The sequence below is a fragment of the Mustela nigripes genome, unplaced genomic scaffold, assembly GCF_022355385.1.
Source record: "Mustela nigripes isolate SB6536 unplaced genomic scaffold, MUSNIG.SB6536 HiC_scaffold_533, whole genome shotgun sequence".
NCBI lineage: Eukaryota > Metazoa > Chordata > Mammalia > Carnivora > Mustelidae > Mustela > Mustela nigripes.
The window spans coordinates 3,948-16,559 of record NW_026739940.1 but is presented as its reverse complement, the minus strand read 5'-3'; the positions used below and the strand labels follow the sequence as shown (position 1 = coordinate 16,559).

The 12,612-nt window shown below is 44.1% G+C and overlaps 1 protein-coding gene across 2 annotated transcripts; it reads left to right on the top strand.

Annotated features, from left to right (window-relative positions):
* Positions 1–5,805: 5,805 nt before the first annotated feature.
* On the top strand, positions 5,806–12,374 carry METTL17 (methyltransferase like 17). 2 transcript variants are annotated; one of them, XM_059387248.1, is made up of 14 exons: positions 5,806–5,921; positions 6,041–6,194; positions 6,277–6,411; positions 7,326–7,407; positions 7,893–7,974; positions 8,299–8,372; positions 8,820–8,914; positions 9,445–9,515; positions 9,712–9,819; positions 10,328–10,396; positions 11,267–11,321; positions 11,568–11,659; positions 11,892–12,079; positions 12,154–12,374. In XM_059387248.1, the coding sequence occupies exons 1-14, from the start codon at positions 5,841–5,843 to the stop codon at positions 12,266–12,268; spliced, it is 1,401 nt and encodes a 466-aa protein (XP_059243231.1). In that variant the 5' UTR covers positions 5,806–5,840; the 3' UTR covers positions 12,269–12,374. The 2 variants fall into 2 exon arrangements, with proteins under 2 accessions (XP_059243231.1, XP_059243230.1); XM_059387247.1 differs by lacking the exon at positions 11,568–11,659 and having other exon boundaries at positions 11,267–11,317.
* The last annotated feature ends 238 nt before the right edge of the window (positions 12,375–12,612 follow it).

Sequence of the window (12,612 nt, the reverse complement as noted above, 5' to 3'; positions counted from 1 at the left end):
CAGGTATAAATGTAAATGTTGTATTAATCAAATATGTGGGCATATGTCATAAATATTTTCTCTCAGTATTGCCTGCATTTTGAAATCCTGAACCTAAGAGTTTTGCATGTAATCTTGAGTTACTATTCAAAATAAAACACATATATCTTCTTGTAGTTCTTGGCCTTCTGAATCCTTGAAAAGCATAAGAGAAATATATAGCAACCTATTCTCAACTTGGCCAATCTAATGGGTCTCTGACACTCTAAGAGAATACCTAGCCTCATCCACCTCTCTTGGACAACCATCACCCTGAGACCTGGGTAATTTTTTTTAAGATTTATTTATTTATTTATTTGAGAGACAGTGAGAGGGCACAGGGGGTGGGGTGGGAGAGGAACAAAGGGAGAGGGAGAAGCAAGCTCCCCACTGAGTATGGAACCCAATACGGGGCTTGATCCCAGGCATGACTTGAGCTAAAGGCAAATGCTTAACTGCCTGAGCCACCCAGGCACCCAACCAGGGTCATGTTGAATTGCATTCCAACAACTAAGAAGTCCAGCCAATTGAAATGCACAATGTCTACTTGCTGAATATATAACTTGGTTCCCAAAACTATTAACAGGACCTATTAACCTGAATTCCTATTTTGGAATATTGGTATCTTTATTAGTATCTTTATTACCTCCCCATTTCTACACTGCACCAAGTATAGTTTACAAAGCTCAGTCAAATGACAGGAACCTATACATCTAACATTAGAATGAATTTGGTAACTCATTGATAATGACATTCTCCCCTTAATTACGGGAAGGTGGTTGGGAGGATAATGCATCTCAGTTGATTCTCAGTCAACCTAAATATACTGAGATTCCAAAAATGAACATAAAACACAAGACACAGCATCAATAATCAAAAATAGAAGAAACATTCTTTGGCAGAAGGTGGGGAGCTAATTGTAGAAATAGAGATCTTAGAGTCCCATCATAAGCAGGACTAATACAAAAACAGTGCCTTCTGAAAATTTTCTAAAACACAACAGAAGAGAAGGCATTCTGAAAGTTCTTAAATAGAAAAAGAGGACCACCAGAGAGGAATACAGATAACAGTAGCCTGTGAAATTCCACTGAAAAAATAAAAACTACCTTATGGACACCAAGAAACAAAGGGTATTTGATCCTTTTTACTCATATTTTATTCTTATGTAAAGAGAACAGAGATACACTTTTAGATCATCAATATTTATTTAAGTGACATTTTTGAGTGCCCTTGATGTGGCAAGCACTATGCTAAGTGCTGTGTATACAGTGGTGAAGAAAATAGACATATGCCTGCATTTTCCAAATCCTCTCCCCACATACTTTGCTCATGATACTTATGAAGTATATGTCAAATACTGAGCTGTAAATCTGTGAAGACAGGCTTGAAAGAGGATGTTGCCTATTTATCCAAGTGATAACCAGTAACATCAGGATCCATGTGCCTTAGAAATGAGGCATGGGTATTTCCCAAACTAGCTCAGAAGGATATATTTGAACTAAGAAGAGAAAATCTTTCTGTTGCAGCAGTTAATTACCTTCACTAAGAGCCCATCATAACCAGGGACACTGCACATTTGTCATCAAGACTACGGCTTGGGACCTCTTTTGTATCCTGGATCAGTAGATCAAGTGAGGGCAAATCATTTATCAAATCTGGGAAAGAGAAAAGACAAACATCAAAAATGAAAAGATAATGCAGGACATCACTAGACGGCTCTGCTAGACTGATAAGTAAAATCATAGTCACAGAGAGGTATAACCAAGAATTAGCTAAACTATGACATTCTATTTAATCACAGCTCAGAGCAACTCCCCTAATTGCTGCTGAAGATACTTCAGTAATATCACTTACCTCTGGAAGACAGTAGAGGACTAGTGAGAAGAGATGATTGGTGTTTACTTCAGAACAAAAGAAAAGACACAGCACACTCCAGCTCCAAGGGAGAGAGGTGGAGGGGGACAGAAGGGAGAGAAAGAAAGAGGGCAAGAGAAAGAGAGTGTGAGACAGAGGAAGAAAAAGGAGGGAGGGCAGAGGAGGGGAAAGAATGGCTTTCTAAATGCACAGCTAAAGCAACAGCTCAGAGGCATGGGTACCATTCTTCAGGATCCAGTGTGCTTATTGAACAAGAGAGCTCTAAATGATACGGTGTCCCAAATAGGAAAAATACACGGTTCCAGCAACCAAAGAGCAGAAACAGAAGTGACTCCACTTACCACACCCACTGACCAACTGGGAAATTTTGTACTTTCTTCTCTGTAACTCCGGGCTCTTCAGGGCCAAAGGCCCAGGTCCCCAGAGCAGATGCACCCTTAATCTTAAAAAAAAAATCTTAAAAAAAAAGTAAAGGGGCACCTGAGTGGCTCAGTTGGTTAGGTGTCTGCCTTCAGCTCAGATCATGATCTCAGCGTCCTGAGATCCAGCCCTGCATGGGGCTTCCTGCTCAGCAGGGGACATGCTTCTCCCTCCCCTTGATGCTCCCCCTGCTTGTGCCCTCTCTCTGTAAAATAAATAAATAAAATCTTTATAAAAAATGGAGTTAATAGACTGTCAGGGTTAAACAGTCCTTATTAGCAAGAGGAAGGATATAGGGCTGCTTTTACACAATGAGGCCAGACAGGATTTCGTGTAGAACCCAAGCAATCTATTTTGGTGCTTCCTAGAATTTCCATGTTCCATTGTAACTGTGAATATGTGCGTTCAGCAATCTCAGCCAGAGAAAGATATGACTGTCAAGGGTTTGGACCCCTCAGGAATGAAGTTTTGGGTCATAATACCAGGCAAGCCACTAAGACCTGAGGACATGTAGTGGAGAGTGAGGGGAAATTAGAATTCATAGTAAAGGAGGGAGTGGATGCGGGCCGGTTGCAGCCCTAAGATCAGTTGCAGTGATAGTGGCTATAATTTGCTGTATTAACCTCCTTCTTCTAAGTTTCTCTTTAGGAACAGAGGCCCATATGAAGGTTGAAGGAATTGTCCATTGAACCCGTCTGGAAAAGTAGATCTGTGTGGCTCTAGGAAGCTATGAAAATGCACTCCTCAGATCTCCTGCCATGGGGATCATAATTGACGATAGCTCCAATTGCCACACTGAATCTGCTACACTTCCCATGGGCTGTCCTCAAAAAGTCAGTGCAGCAGGGATACTAAGTCAACCCTGTCTCTGCCCAATGTAGGATGCCTCTAACGTTGGGCTCAAAGATTCTCCACTGGCCTGGCTGAAACTCTTAAAATTGTGCAGATCCAAGCTGTTTTACTTCCCGCCCTCTTTCACAGAGCTCAAACTTGATTCCCTCTCTAAAAGTTCTTCCTGCCTCCTCCGGTTTTCTCTTCCTTTCCCCCCTCACAAGACTCCTTCCAGAGCACTCAGATTATAAAGTCAAAGCCTCCTTTATTAGAATCAAAGCTTACTAACCTAAATGCAAATCAGACACTTAACTCTCTGATGGATATAGTTCCCCATATTTTACCCCATAATTATTATATTTGGACTCTTGCAGTTGCAGCAAAAACAATACTTTCACCCATCCAGACAGCAGATAGCAAAAAGTTGACATATTCCATAGTTGACCAATATGTTTGCTAACAGAATCAAGAGGGCACACAGCCCAGTGAGTTCATTTTAATGCTACATGTTAATTTAACACTTCAGGACATGTAGCATATTGTTCCCAGTTAGCTTGCTAAGTTACATTCCAAGGGCCATAATATCCGGTAGAGTATATGTTTAAAGGTGAAGCTCAGACTTAAAACTGCCTGTTTACTCTTTTTATTTTCAAAAAGATTTATTTATCTATCTATCTATCTATATAGCACGTGAGCAGGGGTGGGGGGAGAGGCAGAGGGAAGGAGAGAATCTCAAGCAGATTTCCCGCTAAGCAGGAAACTCAATCTCACAACGCTCCAATGACAACTTGAGCTGAATCAGAAGTCCCTGCCTCAACCAACCTAGCCACTCAGGGGCCCCTAAACTGCCCAAGTTTAAATCTAATTGTCATCTAACAAGGTTTGTGATCTTGGGCGTGATATTTAACCATTTGAATACCCACTTTTTTCAACTGCCAAATGGTGTTAACAGAATGTATCTCACAGATAGCAGGGACTAAATGTGCTAATATTACAGTGCCCTTGCCCACTGTATTGTGTATGTTCTCTTAGCTACTTATCTAAGAGACATCTTAGATCTTAGACAAATACATGTCAGGCATCTGCTGGCATGTAGCAGTTTATTTTTTTTTAAGATTTTTATTTATTTATTTGACAGAGACAGAGATCACAAGTAGGCAGAGAGACAAGCGGAGAGAAAGAGAGGAGGAAGCAGGCTTCCTGCTGAGCAGAGAGTCCGACCCCGGGGCTCGATGCCAGCACCCTGAGATCATGACCTGAGCTGGTCAGAGGCTTAACACTCTGAGCCACCCAGGCATCCCCAAGAGGACAGTTTAATATGGAGAATAATATGTCAAAACAAGCAAGAAAATTGTATCTATTAACTATTAATTTGTTATCTTGAGTTGCCTAAATTTGGGTTTTTCTTATCTTTCCATTACTGAATTCTCCTGTTCTTGAAGGACCCCAGGTCAGAACTATACTATAGCCTATAAGTTTTAACATTCTTTTTATAACCAGCTTATGCTAACTAAGAAACTGTGGCCAGCTGACCATAGATAAGGGAGTCAGCAAGCAGCATAACAGGATAACAAATAGTAAAAATCTGTGTTTAACCCAGCTGTTTCTGGCTTTTGTATAATAATGCTTCTAATGCTCTGCTAAGAAATGAAAAATTGCTTAAACCCTCAACTCTAAGGAGCAAGAGGCTGGCTGAGGACAAAGCAAAAGCTGGCGACTTGCACCCCCCCCCTTCACCCGCTCCCCTCCATATGTGTAGCATTATAAATAGTTAACTTGCAGAAATCACAGACCTGCAGGGTAGGAGTCTCCCTTGGTTTGCAAATGTCCTTGAGATTTATAACAAAGAAGTTACCTTACGTTTGATAGCAGGAATGTAACATTTCACCAGGAGACTCCCAATTGTCTTTATGTTAGTGCCTCATTAGAGGGAAAATGGCCTTGGCTTGATAGTAACCAGGCCTTCAATATCCTGATAGTGCTTTCATTCGCATGCGTGGGCTAACCCGCCAGTTCTGCTTCTGTAAGATTGCTTTGTCTGCTTTCGCACGTGGGTCCCCTGATCCACTGCACTGACGCCAAGTATGCCTGTTCAAACTATCAATCATCAGCTCAGCCCCTCCCGAAACTTGTTTGTCCATAAAAATCCTGCACTACCCCAGCCTGGTGTGCTCAGCTAGCAGGAGCTGACCACCCGCAGGCGCGCGCTGACCACCCGCAGGCGCCTGCGAAACAATAAAGAACGTCTTGCTGTTTGCATCCTGTGGCAATGTTGAATTCTTGGGTAAGGGGATCCGCAGGTCTTTCATTCTCACACACCAGGACAAAAAAATCCCAAGACTTCAGAGGTTCTCCAGAGAGAGAAGCAAGGAACACAGGTAAGTAATACATCCGGAAATAGTCTTTTCCTGTCTATGGCGCTTCTCTAGAGAGTCCAGAAAAGGGCCCGTCCCCACCCCGCCCCTCAACCTTGGAACATCTAGACCAAACCCCGCACAACCCTGAGGCCACTTCGCGGGGGACTGTTTACACTGGAACCCAAAGCCTGACCCCACCCACGTACCGTTACCCTCCGAGGTGATTTACATATCGGTTGTTTATTGGCTACTATAAGCACTCTCTCTTCTCATTGGCTGACACTGCTCCGTGTGCGTCACGGGTCTCATCATTTCCGTTTCCTGCTCGCCTCCGGTGCCATGGCGACCGTGAGGGGACTGAGGCATCTGCTGTCGTGTAGCAGGTGGCGCCGCGGCAGTGGAGAAGCTCCCCAGTCTCGCGTGAGTGTCTGCTTTCCCTGCTCTCGGAGAAACTCTGGATCTCAGGAATAGCCTCTTCCTTAGCGAAGGCCAGAGCCTTCCCTCTGCCCTGCAATCAGCTTTTCTTTCCCGGCCTGCAGACGCTCGCTGCCGTCGTTCCGGGCATATCGCAGGTCGATAACAATTCCGATTTTCTGGGAAAGACGCCCCATCGCCGGCACCCCGGCATCTTGCAGCTGCCATGCATCAAGGTGCCGCCAGCACTGGCTGCCGCTGCGCAGTTCCTGCTGCTCGGTGAGTACCGGTGGGAAGCGGAAACCCGAGAAGCAAAACACTGTGTCTGCATTAAGTGATGCGTTTCATCTTTGGCCCATAGAGAGCCCGATGCCCAATGTGGAGAAGCAGGTGCAAGCACTGACCAATTATCTGTGGAGCCGGCGTTTACCTGTAGAGCCCCAGGAGTTGCAAAGACGGGCTGTCCATCTTGAGAAGAAATTCCTGGAAAACCCAGGTGGGGCCTAAGAATAAAGAGTAGGCCCAACTGAAATACCGGTGGGAAATTAAGAGCAAGGAATAATTTTACAGATCTGTTTGAGAATCTGTGACAAACAGATACTGCGGTTTCCTGTTTGATTTTCTGGCTGCGGCTGCTTGTTACAGTGATGCCTTGCTAAAACAGAATAGTTTCCGAGGTTGCTCTTGGGATTTTTGTAAAGGTCAGCAAGGTACTTCAGTATCCTGTCAAAGTCTAGGTCTTCGGGGTTTTATCCTGCAAATCCATTGGATTAGGACGGTTTAAGTTTTTATTAAAGTGAAATAAAATCCCTGTATGGCTCCCTGTCCAGTACTGAAACGCTCTTCAGGGATAGGAGAATGAGTCTAACTCATCAAGTTACTTTCATGAGTGTGAGCTCCTTAATACTACAGACCTGCCTTTTATTCATCTTGTGTTCCCTGCGTTACCTGGTTCATAGGTGCTCAGTAGATAAAATAATACTGAGCTGAACACAATCCTGAGATGAGATTTTTCAAACCCCTTTCTTCCCTCTAGGAACATTGGAGATGTCACGTACTAAAGTTTAGGGGACCTGAGGAAATCCACAAAATATTGTCCTTATCCTATCCTTTTAAATCTTTGAGACACTTCCCTTTAAAAGAGAGCAAAGCCTGTGGGATGGTTTTGATCTTGTTGACTAAACTGCTGGTAGAGGCAAAATACTGTCTCATGCATTCTGGTGGTAATGGTGGTGGTTGCTGTTATTCTTTCCCAAAATTTTTCTCTAGATTTGGCATTTTCTTAAGCTTTGAGATTTTGCTTAAGGGGAAGGATGGAAATTGCAGAGGAATGGACAAGCAGCATATTCAGATATTGGATCTGAGCCCTGGTCTTCCTAGGTCCTCACTCAGTTCATGTTCTCACCACAGACTTAGGTCAAGTGGAGGAGAAACTTCGTGAAGCTGTGCTGCGAGCCCTGCGCAAAACTACATACCATTGGCAAGAACTGAGGTAAGGGGGCTAGAAGGGCTGCAAAAAAAAAAAAAAAAAAAAAAAAAAAAATCTTGTCTCTAGGAGGAGACTGGGGAAGTGCTATTACACAATTCCTGTTTGAAAAGCCTACCTGGTTTGAAACTCAGGACTTCTCTATTTTTTTTTTTTTTTTAAGATTTTATTTATTTATCTGACAGACAGAGATCCCAAGTAGGCAGAGAGGCAGGCGGCAGGGCGGGGGGGTGGGGGGAAGCAGGCTCCCCACTGAGCAGAGAGCCCGATGTGGGGCTAGATCCCAGGACCCTGGGATCATGACCTGAGCCAAGGGCAGAGGCTTTAACCCACTGAGCCACTCAGGTGCCCCAGGACTTCTCTCTTTTAAGGAGTGAAAGTACTGAGCTGGAGGAGCCCTTTCCAAAGATTTCATTCCTAAAAATATAGAAGGTTAACTATGGGATGGAGGTTATTTCCTGGTAGGTGTGACTCTCTGGTTTTTCTGGCAGCTACAATGAGAGCCTGAGCCTGGTATATATGGCAGCAAGACTGGATGGTGGCTTTGCAGCAGTCTCCAGGGCATTCCATGAGGTGAAAGCCCCTCAGCTTCCAACCCGTTACCGTCAGTTCCCTTATCCATAAAGTAGTCTCCTGGGGTATGGTTCTTGGGAAATTGCATGTCTTTTTTTTTTTTTTTTTTTTTTTTTTTTGAGAGACTCTTTATCCTCTGAAAGGGTTTCATGACCCAAGGAATGTTTAAAATCATTGTTTTAGGAAATTCCCAGTCTATAAAGTATTTACATTATATCTCAAAAAACATTCACATCTCATCTGCTCTGTCATGGTCCCCTAATTCATAGTGGCCCTAAATAAGGGTCTGCTTCCCCTACTGTGGAGTGTTACATATTTCTTCAGATCCAGGCTCGAGTTCCAGAGTTCCAGCCTCAAACCTTAATGGATTTTGGCTCGGGTACTGGTTCTGTCACTTGGTAAGTATCTTACTGTCTCTGTCAGTTCTAGCTCTATAGAGCCATGTGTATAACACTCCAAGAGACTAGGGAACCAGAGGGAGAATAGGAAATTTGGGAACTAGAATGTTTCTTCGCTCAGATTGGTAAGGCATAAGAAAGTATATGGATTAGGGCCAGAACTTAAAGAAACTTCAAGTGAAAAAAGACCCATGTTTAGAAAGATAAAAAAGGAAAGGAATTTAGTTTTGGGCATAGCACCAAGATTTTTTTTTACCTATAAGTAGTTTTTTTGAGCCTGACCTTTTTTAAGGAGTAGTAAATGAAGTAAGAAAATGGCACTGTTAGTTTTTCCAACCATTTTAAGATCATATTCTGTTTCCCAGGGTTGGGGTTGGGGACAGAGGGATCTCTAGTAGGGATGACTCTTTGTCGTTGGAAATGGTGATTTATATTTTGCCATCTTAGGGCTGCTCATAGTGCTTGGGGCCAGAGCCTACGTGAATATTTGTGTGTGGACAGCTCAGCTGCTATGTTGGTTTTGGCAGAAAAGTTACTGAAAGGTGAGGACGGAAGATAAGGAAGGGTTTCTTCAAAGTTGAAGGAGTTAAGCAGAGAATGAAAAAGTTGTTTTATTGGGGAGTAGAGGAAGGCTGAAAGTTAAAGAGGAGTCTAATTTCTTTCCAGTGTTGTGGTCAAGCAGAGGGTTGTAGAGGTCTTTGCTGGACTGTGGGGGGGTGGTAAGATAAACAGGACAGGCAACCCAGTGTTTCCCTGCCCTTTGTTTTTGTTTTTGTTTTTAAGATTTTATTTATTTGAGAGAGAGAGAGAGAATATGAGCCAGGGTAGGGGCAGAGGGAGAAACTGACTCCCCACCAAGCAGGGAGCCCTACCACAGAGCCTGTTGCAGGGCACAGAGCTCAATCCCAGGACCCTGGGATCATGACCTGAGTCAAAGATGGGCGCTTAAGCACCTGAGCCACCTGGGTGCCTTGTGGTTTTCTTTAGCCTTGGGACCCTATTTCTTACCGAGAGATCACTTCAGTTTATACCTGTACACTCAAAGTTGCTGCGCCTCTGCTTTACTCCACAGGTGGTTCAGAATCTGGGGAGCCTTATGTTCCAGGTGTCTTCTTCAGACAGTTTCTACCTGTATCACCCAAGGCAAGTGCCAATGCTTAGAGTGTTAAATGTGGAATTTGGCAGATGGAAAACCGTGGCTTCAGCTTTGCAACCCAGCCTTGAGTGTTAGAAGATAAAACAGAAGAAATATAAGGGGATAGAACTTTGTTAGGTTCTTGGAAGGAGGGTCAGGAGTGGGGATGTCACATCTCTCACGTTTTTTTTCCTTGATTATCAGGTACAATTCGATGTGGTGGTATCAGCCTTCTCCTTAAGTGAGCTTCCCAGCAAGGCTGACCGCACTGAACTAGTCCAAACCCTATGGCGCAAGACAAGTCATTTTCTGGTGAGCTGAAATTCCTTTTTCCCTTCAAGTTTTAAGGCAGTGTAATGGGTTTCATGCAGTTCCTTCTCTCCATCGAAACTTGCACCATTCTTTTTTTTTAAGTGTGTGTTTTTGTCTTGTTTTTAAATATTTTATATGTTTATTTGTCAAAGAGAGAGAACACAAGCAGGGTGATAGGTAGGCAGAGGGAGAAGCAGGCTTCCCACTGAGCAGAGAGCCAGAGGTGGGGCTCTATCCCAGGACCCTGGGATCATGACCTGAGCTGAAGGCAGACACTTAACCACCGACTGAGCCACCTAGGCGTTCCAAAACTTGTGTTCATTCTTGACCATTTTTATCATGCATAGATCCCTTTGTCCCTCTTTTACGCTCTCCATTCCCATCTTATGTGGGGATGGCCCTTTCCTTTAGGGCCCTCTGCTGTATCTGTTAATGTCTTACAGAGCTGCTAGCATTTATGATTTCATGTAATTCAAAGCTTATGCTTATTTTCCTTTTTTGTGAACAGGTATTGGTAGAGAATGGAACAAAAGCTGGGCACTGCCTTCTTATGGATGCCAGGGACCTCGTCCTTAAGGTAAGAGTCTTTCTCCTTCTTTCACTCCTGTCCCACCATCTGTCAGTGGTCACTGCTGCTCCCTTAAGACCGAAGAGACTCTGTCATACAATGGTAAGGGTGACTCTCAGGGTATTAGGCATATAAAGTTGTTATGAGATTGGATAGTGATTAGCAAACCAGGACCTGTGGATCAAATCTGGCCTGCCACCTATTTTCATATATGCCATGCTTATTGGTGTGTCTCTTGTCTATGGCTGCCTTTTTTTTTTTTTTTTAAGATTTTTGTTTGTCAGAGAGAGAACAAAAGCAGAGGGAGCTGCAGGCAGAGGGAGAAGCAAGCTCCCTGCTGAGCAAGGAGCATGGTGTGGAACTCGATTCCAGAACCCTGGGATCATGACCTGAGATGAAAGCAGATGCTCAATCAACTGAGCCACTCAGGTGTCCTGTCTATGGCTGCTTTCATACTATAAACAGCAGAGTTGAATAGTTGGGACAGAAACAGATTTTGCCTACTCTCTAGGCCTTTAAAAAAGAGTAAGTGCTCCAACCCTTGATCCAGGGCATTACTAAGCAAAGAACCTTATCTTTTGGGGACAGTATGAGCCAGTGTATAATCATAAATTTAATTGTCCTGGAGTGGGATTTTTTTGAGAGTAGAGGTTGCTGACAAGGGAAAGCACCATACTATGTGCCAAGTTCCTGCTTTTCTCCTACTACAAAGAGAAGGTTCTTTGTTTGGAGTATTAGAGAACCAGCCAGCTTAACTCAAGGAGCCTAGTTAATAATTATTAGAATTGAATGTTAAAGGAGTCCTCAGTTTACTGAGTAGAGAGATTGAGTTATGAGACTAGACCCCTCAGACCCAGCTTAATTTTTTTTTTATTTTAGGGAAAAGAGAAGTCACCTTTGGACCCTCGACCTGGCTTTGTCTTTGCCCCAGTGAGTATTACTTCTGCCTTTCCCAGCCTGCAAAGATGTAAACTCAGCTGTGGCCAGGAAAAGTGAGAGGGTAAAGCTAAGCCACCGTCTACTATTTTGTGTCCCTATTCAGTATCTTTCTTAGTTGTTGCCTTGGCTCTCCCTGCTTCCAGCTCCTATGTTCCCATTGCCCTAGCCCTTCTTAACTCTGTCACTCTTTGTTTTTCAGTTGTATGATTCTCTGGGGTTTTTTTGTCTTGTGTGTTCCCAGTGTCACATGAACTTCCCTGTCCCCAGTTGACAGCCTCTAAGCCCCTGGCCTGTAGCTTTTCTCAAGCTTACCACTGCATCCCCCTCAGCTGGGTATGTTTCCTGGGAATGTTAGGGCAGGGAGAAAGTAGCCTGGGGGAAAAGGATGATAAGGAGTCAGAGGTGGGAGGAGTTGGAGAAGTCAGAGAAGAGCCTGGAGGTTTGCAGGCCTGGGTGTACATGGCTTATAGAATCTGAAAATGGCTGCAGGGATGGGGGAGGGGGATCACAATTTTTTTTCCCATCTCTTTTTTCTCCAAATAGTCTCTCTGTATCCTTATCTTAGAACAAGAAGAAGCAAAAAGAGGAAAAGTTCTCAATGGTAATTCTTGCTCGGGGGTCTCCAGAGGAGGCTAATCGCTGGCCCCGTATCACTCAGCCTGTCCTTAAACGGCCACGCCATGTGCATTGTCACCTGTGCTGTCCAGATGGACATATGCAGCATGCTGTGATCACAGCCCGCCAGCATGGCAGGTATAAAGAGTGTGACCAAAATTAGGGGGAGGTGGCAAGAAACTAGAGCCCACATTGACCTCTCTTTTTCGTAGGGATTTGTATCGTTGTGCTCGAGTCAGCTCCTGGGGAGATCTTTTACCTGTGATCACACCTTCAGAGTCGGAGCTTCCTCTGTCCCCTGCTGACGACAAGGATTTTCTTACTTAGGCCTGCCAAGGCTGAAGCTCCCTGGTATCCAGGGTGGGAGTGCTGGCAGCCCTATGTATGTTTGCTTGAGGCTTTAATAATAATAAAAAGTTTTCAAAGAGTGAAATGGATCTTGTGATTCCTAAAAGATACAGAGGTCGGTTTTCATGTTCAGTCCTGTAACAGAGAGAATTCTCAAGATATTCAGTGCCTTATCTTCTTACACAGGTTGCAAGCTTTTGAGATACTGCTTCTACCAGGTCTTCCCAAGGAAGTAATCCGGGGCAGTAGGGAAAGCCGCCCCCAGTCTCTGAGCGCTGGCTCAGCACGTGTCACAGTTGTTTGGTGGGCTACCTAAATAGGGA